Source organism: Cyanistes caeruleus, chromosome Z (assembly GCF_971803275.1).
Source record: "Cyanistes caeruleus chromosome Z, bCyaCae1.hap1.1, whole genome shotgun sequence".
Lineage (NCBI taxonomy): Eukaryota > Metazoa > Chordata > Aves > Passeriformes > Paridae > Cyanistes > Cyanistes caeruleus.
In genome coordinates, this window is record NC_141732.1 from 60896751 (window position 1) to 60908599 (window position 11849).

An 11849-nucleotide genomic window follows, 5' to 3' on the forward strand; every position below is an offset into this window, starting at 1 on the left:
CCTTGCTTAGTCTTGTACTACAAGTGAGTTAAGAAAGGAAATAGGTGCCTCTTCTAATTGTCCAAATCAGGTATTTAAGAATCTCAAATGCACTAGTGCCAACAGGAGTTGGACTAGGTGATCTCCAGATGATCACCAGAGGTCCTTCTAACCCTAACAATTCCATCATTCCGTTACATCCTGATATATTCAAAGAGAAGCAGAATCACATCAAGGTGTCTGCTAATGTTACAAGGAAAACACAGCACAAACAAGATAAACAAACTTACTATTCTCTTAGACAGTCACACCAGCTTCTCCAAAGGAAGAATGCCCTGCAACACCTCAGATAGATCACTTAGATACTAACTGAACATTACTGATGGCCTAAATTAATAGCATGGTATTTGCTCATTAAATGTTCTAGTCTGGTAACATAAACAGCTTCTTGCTATTATTTCTTCTAGGTGGGAAAGCAACACATTTTCTTTAATAAGTTTTGGAAGACAGAACTTGTTGTGCTACCCAGTGCAGTGCTGTGCATTTTGAGCTAAAGCAGTGAACTAAATAAACCTTCATCCCATATGCTGACTAACAGTGGTTTCTGAACAGCACACTACCCTCCTGACTATTTAACACTGAGGATGATTTAATGCATTCCTGTCCCTAAGCACTTTTTTTTCCTGATACTTTTTCTTCCTAGCCAATTAGATTCCTATTTCAGATCCTATTTCACATGCACTACATCAGTATTTTTGCTGAGGTAAAGACTAAATCTCTGAGACTATTTATTACCCCTCTCCTTCTATTTATTTTCTTGCTGTATCTTCATTTCCCACCTTTCCTCAAAAATACACAAAAAAAAGTTAATGCCTCATTATGGCTTTCCTCAGCTACAGGAGGGTGGGGATGCAAAGCACATCCTGTAAAATGTTTGTCAAACCAAACAAGTAATTTCCAGAGAGTTTCTAACACCTACCAGTTGTTATGGATATCACAGTATTATCAGAGTTATTTAGAACAGTTTTAGATTAGCCAAATGTCAATCTCGCAGCAACTGCACAGCCTTCAGGACATCTTTGTGCATATGACAGACTTCCAGCTGTGAAATGATTGCTTAAAACAACTGTGTACTTTCTAAAAGAGCATGTATCAATTGTTTTCTTTACAGGGAAAAATATTTAAGAGTTACAAAATAGATTCAGCTATTCAAATGTATTATTTTAGTTTATATTAGTTTTTCTTTTGAAAAGAAAAGTCTGAAAGCACACAAGACAAATTTCACTACTGTTTCACATTTTTCAATGTACTGGTTAAAAAGAACTATGTCTATTCATTGCTAGTTTTTTTTAAGTCCCCATCAACTTTAGTATTTTAAAAGCATGTATTTTGTTTGAGGAACAAATCAGAGGTCACAAAACCAACTTAAGTCACTCTGCACAAAGTCTTACTTGAAAATGATGACATTTCTACTAAAACACCCAATCAGTATGTTTTCCTGTTTGGTTTGTTTCTTTGGGCTCCCCTTATATATCAAACCTATAACAGATTCCTTTTACATATTAAAGCGATGAAAGAAATTCAATGGAGATTAGGCAGAGCTACAAAAAAAAGATGGTGGGGTTTTTTTCTAGTGGTGCACAATGGCTTATGGTAGATAAGATAGATGCAGAAAGTTCTGAGAAAGTGTAATCAGAAAGACATGACTCAGGGGGTACATGTATAAATGCAAATGCCCCAGTCATCATACTGTGAAGCACCCACATGGAATTAGCAGCACGAATTCCCATTTTTTAGGAAAGAGCTATTTATGCTGGTTGATCTTGCACTGAGGCATAGTCTCAAGTATGTGATAATACATTCTGTCACCATGGAAAAAAATGTACATAATGTGATACCAAAGAATAAATTAAAACGTTATATGCTGGCAAAGCTTTCATTCTTATTTCAACACAAACAAGGGTTTAAAAACATGTAGAAGGTAAACACAAGTTTTTAGACTAGTATTTGTATTCACTTTGCTCAATTTTCACCAAATTTTGGTTGTTTCTTAACTGTTCAATGTTTCTTAACTACTCAATGGAAGACTGGGCAGAAAGCTATTGCTATTTCACCCTAGAAGGGCATGGCATGGCTTCCCCCTTGATCTACAGTGATACACAATAAAATCCTGTTTGTCTTACATAAAAGCATGCAGTGAAATCAGAAGGATATGTTCTTGGTAAGGGGACCAGGATTTGATCCCAAATTGTACTATCATAAAGATATGGACATTCTGCAAAATCTGTGGTCATACGCCTCTATGCCTAAAACAGAAACACAGATTAATGCTTTTCCTGAAAGTTTCCATTATGTAGTATTTAACAAAGATTTGCACATGAATATGGCTTTAATTAAACATAAGTTGCCTCCTACCCAGAAATTGCTGCTAGTTTTTGATGAGCCTGATAGGCCATCTCACATCCTCGGGTTCGAGTTTTGTGCAATTCCGCATGCAGAGAAGGACAGGTGAGTGAGACATCCCCAATAGAAATGACCAGCTCCCGATAGAGAGCCACCTGGGTATTGAACTCCTGGACAAGCTGAAAAACAAAAACGATTTACATACATGAGAATTTTTAACTACATTGGTAAAAACAATCCAGTGTTTTAAAAACATGCCAAATCTAGGGCTTGCTCCTGCTGCTAACAATTTCATACACAGGATCAAGAGCACACAATTCTGTAAACGATAGAGCCTCCACGGCAGCTGCTTCTTCTGTGAGCTATAAATGTTCATCTGTAGGAAAATAGTGTTTCTGCTTTTAATATCTGAAAGTGTTTGAGTTATTAGTATTAAATATTAAGCAGACAAAAAAACATCTGTTTTATTAGTAGCATGAGGTTATTTTTTGCTATCATGAAAGGCAAAAATATCTCCAGAAATTATTGCCTTTGCTCCTCCTGCTTCCTGATTAACAGCATGTTCAGGGACTGGAATGTAGCATTTGCTTTTAAACTGGCAATTTTGCTAATTCATTTTGTAATGATTTCTGTTCTGTCACTTTCCTTCAACCCAGATTTCTGACTTAAAACTCATCTGCTGTTACTGGCTGAGAAGATGTACCAGATAAGCACTTTCCTGTTAAAATTCCAGAAAGCACCTTTTATGAAGTGCATGGGGGAAAAAGAAACAAATGAGTTAATAAACAGTACAACCTGCACAGAAATCCAATATCCAGCAGATCCATAGAGATGTTATTGGATAAATGGGTAATTTCGGAGTGATGGAAAGATCATTATTGTTTAGTTCCACTGATGACATACATGGAATTATATTTTAAGGAAATTAAGCATTTGCTGCCTTCTGAAAGACTGCACATAAGACCATTTGCTCCACATGGTGGCGGGGGTGGAAGGATTGGAGTAATAGAACAGAATATTTATTTATCTGTGTTTTGACCTCAATTTCCAAACTACATAAAAACAGACAAGAGTAATTGCTCATAATTCTGCAGTCATCATTATCACCAGAAGTTCAACACACCCCAACATAAAAATATGCCAAGAACCTGGTGTCTATCAGAGCTACCAATTTTTAAAGTCAAGCCCTCAAATTATCATGCTCAGGAAATAAACGAGTCACTTCTGCAGTATTACATTCATACCCTTCATGCATCCCACTGCACTGAACTGTATAGCTGAGAACTGGTATCAAAAATAGTTCTGGCCATGCTTCCTAAAATTTCATTTTAAGAATACCAAATAGGTTCCTCTGCTTCAGGAGCAGCAAGTCAATCCAAGTGCATTTCAGTACATCTGCACCCTCCCACACCTAGATCCCAAACAAACCCAAAAGCACCCACCAAACAAAGCCCTAGGCACAATATTTGCTAAACACGTCTTCAACTCTTATCATTCTGCAGCTTAAGAGAATGCATGAAGGCAATGGAGAGGAAAAAAACTGTACTGTGTTGTGTCATAGTGTGATTATTGTGCATTAGGAAGAAGAGAAAAGCGCCGCATCCTGCAACTGGACACTGGTTGCACCAGACACAGTTTGCCAGTTCTCACCTGACATCCCTTGCTTAAACAGTCTCATCGCAGCCACCTTAGCACTGCCCAGGAAAACAAAACCACACATTTGCTGCTGAATCAAGACAGAAAACAAGAAAAATGCCACACTGATTTTACCTCCTGAATCCTACCGCAACTTGATAACCCACCTATAAAACGTATTTTATTTCTAATCAGTTAGTTTTTAAAACTTCTCTGTAACTAACCACATTATGCAAATGAGAATTTGTTTTCCTCATTCATCGGGAATGAGAAAAAAGGCGAAACCCAGTAAGATCCACTTGTTGGGTATATTAATAGAGCTACAGTGGCAGCTTTTGTTCCTCCATGCACTGGGAATTGCTCCCAATCTTGAAGCATCAGAGTGGATAATCTGCCAGCACATTTTTCAGCACAAGAGGAAAAAAAATTGCCAGAATCCAGCAGAATAGAAGCAACAACTCCATTTTCAATGCTATTGGACAGAGCTTTGGCCAGCTATGGATTTGTCAAGATAAAGTAGCAGCAACTTAATTTTTTTCTATATCTGTCACTAGCTAGAGGAGCAATTTTGGGGCCCCAGTGTCAGGCTGACGGTAGCTCAAGGAGCCTGGAAGGGGGCATATGGTGCTGATTTGGAGGAAAGTGTCAGGATAGAAGCATTTTGGGTATGACTGGGGAAAAATCTCATACCAGAATGTGACAGTCCAGAAATAACAGAGACACAAGTGCTTCACCTGAGGTCTTACAACTGCAACCAGTTACTCTGGGAAGACTAGTAACAGGTACCACATTTATCAGGGACAGAATTTCAGGGCCTCTAATTCTGTGTCCTGATTTAGAAGGATATTAGGGCAAGCATGTGGTTGCTGCACAAGACAGCAAGTAGGCAGTGCAGTGACTGATTTGAGGTAACTATTTACCCATGCAGGCTTCAGTGAACCCAAGTCCGGGTACAGATTTGGACGGATCTACAAAAAAGCAAGTCCAGCTGCTTTGCGGTGTGTGTACTGGGGCGAGGACTCCTGCTCCCGCAGGACTGTCTGGGCGCCCGGCTCCGCGGGCGGGCGGGCGGGCTCCCTGTCCCGCAGGTCTCGTCTTTCCTCCCGGCTCCGGCTTCGGAACAGCGGCGAGCTGGAGTGCAGGGCAGCACCCCGGCGGGGACTGCGGGTTTAAAAACAGTGCAACTGCACGTGATGGGAATTGTCAAGGTGGCGGGAGAAGCGGCACCGCTACCTGCGCCGGGAGAGCTCGGAAAAGGCAAAAAACTACCGCGAGCCCGCCCGGGGTACTCACCATCTTACAGTCGTCCAGGGTTCTCTGGGTCTGGTAGGCGCTATCGGAGCCGCTGCCTTGGCGTTCGCTGTCGCGGCCGTGCGGCGAGGTCCTGCTGCCCTGGAAGATGGAGGCGGCGGAGCGGGGGCGCTTCCTGCGCCCGCTCGGTGCAGCGCTCATGCACACGCATCCGCCGCGCGGAGCCGCCCGCGGGCGCGGGCAGCGCCTTCCCCGCCGCCGCCGCCGCCGCCGCCGCCGCCCCGGGCACGGGTGCGGGCCCGCGCCGCTCGTCGCCTCGGCCGGGCCGGAGCCGCGCCGCTCACGGCAGCGACCGCGGCTGCTGTGGGCTATAGGCTGGCGCCTGCGGAAAAGCCCGGGGAGCGCCCTTCAGCATCGCCTCCGCTACCGCGCGGAGAGGCGGAGAGGCTGGCGCCTGCCCTCCTTCAGCAGCATGTCAGTCTCCGCGGAACCGCCCCGCCGATGGCATGCTCCGCCGTCCTCCTTCGCGCCGCCGGTGCGACGGTGGGGGGAGCGCGACCGTGCCCTCTGGAAAGGGCTCCCATACAGCGCCCAGCGCTCCCGGCGGGCGCCCTGCTACACGCGGCGGGTCCTGCTTCCCCGCCGGGAGCGGCGCGAAAGGTCCGGAGGGGCTGGCGCCGTCAGCAGCACCGCCCCCGCTGGGCGGGAGCGCCGCGCCCGAGCCCGCCGTGCCCCGAGCCCGCCCGCGCCGTGAGGGGGCCGGGCACCGCCGCGCCGAGCCCGGGGAGCCGCTGTCCCGCTGGGAGCCGCTGTCCCGCTGGGAGCCGCTGTCCCGCTGGGAGCCGCGGTCCCGCTGGGAGCCGCCGCCGTGCCTCTGGGAGCCGCCGCCGTGCCCCTGGGAGCCGCCGCCGTGCCCCTGGGAGCCGCCCCGGCGCACCCCGGGACCGTAGGGCACCGCCCGCCTCGCGTCTGGCGAAGTTGATACCGGTCTTCAAGAGGCGTGCTTAGGCGTCTCTTTTCTTTTTAAAAAAAGACTTGGTTAGCTGCTCAAATATTATCAAATTTAGTCAAATGTTAGAGAGCGTCCCAACGAGGGACACAAGGACGGTGGAGGATCTGGAGGGGAAGCCTTATAAGGAGCAGCTGAGGCCACTGGTTTAGCCCGGAGAAGAGACTGAGTGGAGACCTCATTGTTGGTCTTCAACATCCTCATGAGGAGAAGCAAAGGGGCAGGTGCCAATCCCATCGCGCTCACAACCAGTGCCAGGACTTGAGGAAATGGCATGAAACTGAGTCAGGGGGTGTTTAGGTTGGATGTCAGAAAATTTTTAACCCACGGGGTGGTGAGCACTGGAACAGGCTTGCCAGGGAAGTGGCACAGCAGGAAGCCTGACAGAGTTAAGAAGTGTTTGAGCAATGCTCCTATTCATGTGGTGGGATTCTTGAGGTGTCCTGCACAGGGCCAGGAGCAGATTCAGTGGTCCTGATAGTTCCCTTCCAACTCACCATATTCTATGATACTATGACTTAGTTTGTGTGTCTATAAATCTTTGTATTTTGGGGCTCTAAAAAAATGTTTGGTATGTGTGATGCAACAAGGTGGTATTTGTTTATTGTAGAAAAGGTTAAATAATAATTGACTCCTCTGTGCAGCAGCACCACAGTGCAGCTGCAGTTCACTAGGCTGATGCTCACAGTCAGGCCATGGGCGCCAGCCCCTCCAAGGCAAAGTTCTGTGGGGCTGTGCCAGTTCTGTAGCTCCCTTCCCCGGGGGCTCTTGGGGACTGCACTGCCCCAGCACGAGCTATGGCCTAAGCTGGCTTCAGCTTCTGCTGATCCTGTTCCTCTCTGTACCCAGAGAGCTATGGCTGTTTAGATAGCTTCTGGTATAATTTTATTTATTCAGGCCACCGAATAAGAGCTTTTTTTTGTGTTTCAGTGATGTTCTGAATCCAAAGCAACATCAAACACATCACACAGAGTAACCTAGTCTTGCCAGGGAGCTTGAGTATGCCATCAGTGGCACTCTGGCAGTCTGAGGAACTCTTTTCAGACTCAGCTGAACTTTACTGTAACACGGACAACCTGATACCCGCTTTAATCTGGATATGGCCTATGAATCTACTTGGAAACTCTTTTTAGACTTTTCCTGCAGTTTTCACAGAAATGTAAGCTAATAGGTATGTGGTAGTATGGATGGATTTGCAGAATGTGCAAGTGCTGTCATCACAATAGTTAAAACTAAAATGGCCTTATAACTCTACCTTTGTAAACTACTAGATTTTCAACAGTCAGCACAGAAAAACTTGCAGTTTGCTAGTCCTATTTTAAGGACATCACTTATTTTTTTCATAGTTAATTAAATTCTTTCATAGGAAGTAAATGCATGAGATTATGCTTTGAGCCAGGATATCATACTGCAACAATATAGAAAAAAGACATTTCCTAATGACAAGAAAAATATTTTTAATACTGGCAAAATTAACAGATCCTCTATTTGTGTCTATAAAGGTAAGAAAAAATATATTTGTAAATGGAAATTAAATATAACACTATGTTATATTTAACACCAGTGCTAGTGTTTTATTTGTTGCCTAAGGATCATTTTAGTCATATGTTGTAGCCTTTTTTCAGTCTATTTCTAGTCTTATTAAGAGCTACTGCAATATCATTAATGAAATAATGCTAAAACTAAACCAAACAACAGTAACAATAAATCTATCAAAGGGTGCAGCATGTTTGCTTTTACGTTACCTGTATTTGCTGAAGCTCTAGTGCCTTGGAATCAGCACTGAAGTCCCACTTTTAAGAAAGATTATAATTTAGTCCCTGGTGATATATGGTGAGTCCCTATATAAAGCTGAGTCACAGCTGAGTTTTGTCCATCAGCCAGCATCTGGAACAGTTTTAAAGTTCTAGTGACTTTACATGGTATATGGGGATGGGGATGGGGGAGGGAGCTCTAAGCTGAGCCACCAAAGGCTGCTGCAGGATGGGCAGTGGAAGAAACAAGACTCAGTTTGAAAATAGGTATCACCAGGAAACAAAATGCTCTCTCTTGAAGGCAGAGGTATGTATGTTGAAAACTGTACTGAAGAGAGAGACATGATTCTTTCTTCTTGTCTGAACTAGCGTTTCTGTCAACTTTTCCTTACTCTAGCTTTATATCCTGATGTTTTATGGATTGCATGAAGCAGAGGCTTGTTGCTCCCTCCCACAGCATTCTCTCAAGACCACAGGCAGGTTACCTTGAGATAAGTTCAGAAAGTACATGGTCTATTACAGTGACATTCTTTGCAGGTGTATAACTCATAGTGAATCAAAAGTATATATGTGGGCTTTCCTTTGCCTAGCCTGTATGGTAATTCCAAAAAATCAACTGGGATTTTTTTAAAAAACGTTTGAATTTCTCTTGTTCCATTTAGTTGTAATCTTTGTCTGATCCATTTATTGCTCTGCTTGTTGGCTCCTGATTATATTTCTCAAGGGTGTGTAGAATGTAATGGACTAGATAAGTTATGAAAGAGAGGCTGATTTTCTGAGAAATGTGAAGAGGCATCCTTGTAGGGAAAAAAAAGGAGAAAGAGATACATAAAATTTAGGAGGAAAAAGGTCATTTTTTTAGATACAGATGTGTAGAGAGAAGAGGAAACCAGGAAGCAGGTATTGAAGAAAAAAAGGAAAGTATTTCTCTGTGATTTTTCATAAGACAGAAAAATAAACTGTAAGTTTAAAAGTTAAGTGAAAATTAAAACAAAAAAATATAGGCTTTTATTGGGAATAAAACAGAGTACAATAGAACTGATAAAGGAGCCTACTATCTTAGGTGTGATTGAGCAGAAACTGTGGAAGAGACAGAAACAGGTAAGTGCTCCGTAGGCAATAAGTGACCAAGAAACATGTTGAGAAACTTTGTGATAAGACAGTGTTACCCGGTAATGTCCTGAAGAATGCGTAACCAAAGATAAATTGTTACCAAAACCAGAACCCTGTAAAAGTGCCGTACAAGTAAAACCCTATACAAACACCTTGTATACTCAGTAAAACTGGCTTCTGGTCTCAACTCGGATACCCCTGTCTCTCCCTGTATTTCTATAACATATATATATTTTAAAGGAATTGAAATGACTAACATTCTAAGTAAGTATGGTACATTTTAAACAGAGCACAGATTTATACCCTGAAAATGCAGGCTGAGATAAGTACTAGAAATAAAGTACTTGATTTTTGTATCAGGCTTCCTGTGGAGTTAAGCTGTTTAACTATCACGAATAACAATGTAATAATGTCTTTGAAAATCACAACTTTAATGGCCATTTCTTTTTCATAAATTACTTCATAAGACTGGGAAGTTAGGGAAAGGAGTGCCACAAGAGGGACTATTCCATACTGATTCCATAAAGTCTTTTATGTATCTAAAGAAACATATCTGTGCTTAGAACTTTCTAGTCAGTCAATTCCACAAACACAGGTCATCCATCAGTTAAACTTGTAAAGAAGACAGCAACACTTTCCTAAGTTCTGTTGTCTTAGAAGACTCAAAAATTTCCAAGTTCACTTAGGAAGCTAATGTCCATGCAATGTATTAGCAGTGGAGATGCTGAGGAAGCGGATTACTTTGATTGCTGTCAAGTTTTTAAAAAATGTAATCACTACGGAGACTGTAGCTGTCAGCCCAGTACAGGCATGTTTCTTCTCTTGGTTAAGAAAGCGTGAAACAACATGCTTAAACTAGCAAAAATGTAAAAATGGCTAAGTCTGCTCTACTTGCCTTCTCTGTAAATGTTGCAAAAGATTGTTTGTAATATTTAAGTCATGCCTTGAGGAGTCTAGAAATTATTATGGTAGGATATTTGGCACTTAATAACTATTGCATTCTTTAAACCAGAGAATGAAAAAAATTCTAAGTCAGACAATCCGGGACATTTTCCCACCTCCTCTAGTTGTTTACCACATATATTTACATATGTAATTCCAACATGAACTTACACAGAAATATCTGTGGAAACACTCAGGAAGCTAGCCAACTAAAATTTTCAAATATATCTGGATTTGCCTAACACAGTATAAGATTTAATGACAAGGAAATCTAAGAAAATGGCCCACAGAATCAGATACCTTTTGCTTTCACCTCTCTATTTTTTTTTTTTTAAACACAGTATCATTACTAGCAATTTTAAAGCCATCAGCACTTCTTTTATTTGGGGGGGAGGCCTTCTTTAATAACCCAGATGTTAGCACAGAAAATCTTCAGACTGCAGGAATGAAGAATTCTTTCTGAAATGAGCAAGGTTAAGATAAGTTTCTCATTATGAAAGTATGAAAGCAAATTATTTACTTTTACCTCTAGTGTAGTCAATGCAATAGAGAATGACTATAAATAGTGTAGATAATGCAATAAATTAATACAATTTTGCCTTAGGATTATCTTTTTTTTATTATCATAGAAAATCTGACATAAAACAAAGCCACCCAAGAAATGGAAGATATAAGAGACTACTGATAAATTTTCCTGTAAAAGTCTGTAAAAAAGCTAAGGAAAAATATCTTTAGTGTCATAAAAACACAAAGACCAAAATGATTAAAAAATATGTATAAGAAATAACAATTAAAAGCTAAGTATTATGATATTATTAAAATTCCTTATGAATCACAACTCTCATGACAAATTTAATAAAAGACTGAAGAATAAAATATTTGGATAAAGTCTTACAATGAATTCGTACATTATTAATTGACTAGTGAATACTAAACTCAAAGTAAAAGAATGCTATTATTGAAGAAGAATAGGAAGACCTATGAAAACAAAAACACCTTGGATTTGTGAGGAGCTGTTAGAAAGAAGACTAAGAGAATAGAGCTTTAGCCAAATGGATCTTTAAGTAATCAAAGTCTTTAGAAGCAGCAGTGCCCTACTACTTAGAAAAGGCAATGTTTGGCATATAGTGGTTTAGAGAGTGTTTGATGGATGAATAAGAGAAATATGTGGGGTTTGTGGTTTTAGATTAAATGTATAAAATGCAGTAATTTATGCATTCAGGGAATATATACTTAATTCAAAGAACCAAGTATGGTCTTTTGAGAATCTGAGAATAATGCCTAAATACAAAACACAAGTATTCTTCATCTTGCTTATGTCTACAGGAAAAAAGCCTGGATCAATACAGATGCCCTCTACTACATCTTCAGAAACATTATAAACAGTCCTGTTCTTTATAAAAGTGGAAGAGATGGCAAAATTTGTGTTCATTGTCGTGTCCGTGGTTGTTGTGTAGTGGTGACTAGAAATAAAAGCCTATACAAAATCTATGGTTTATTCAGTATAAGAAATGGCTTTGCCACTGCCTGTACTGCCTCTTGGTCATGCAGTCCCAGTGCTGAGGAATGGAATTGCACACAGCATAAATTATGCCAACAAGAGGAATCCTGCTGGTGTGCTACTTGATAATATTTTTAAAATAAATAGTATTTTTATTAAATTTTTACTATTCTCTTTCAAGATTTTTAAAAGTAACAGTAAAAAAATATTTTAAAAAGTATGTATATTTTCAGATAACAAAGGCAAGTCAAGGATAGTAAAA

At 41.3% G+C, this 11849-nt stretch overlaps 1 protein-coding gene across 1 annotated transcript in view; it reads right to left on the bottom strand.

Annotated features, from left to right (window-relative positions):
- Positions 1-5511, bottom strand: part of RGS7BP (regulator of G protein signaling 7 binding protein) — a 34394-nt gene extending 28883 nt beyond the window's left edge. Inside the window, exons 1-2 of the mRNA XM_086866615.1 lie at positions 5311-5511; positions 2395-2561 (exon numbers count right to left, since the gene is read on the bottom strand). Of these exons, the coding sequence (XP_086722741.1) occupies positions 2395-2561; positions 5311-5469 (326 nt within the window). The 5' untranslated portion in view covers positions 5470-5511. The remainder of the gene's footprint in view (positions 1-2394; positions 2562-5310) is intronic.
- Between the last annotated feature and the right edge of the window lie 6338 nt (positions 5512-11849).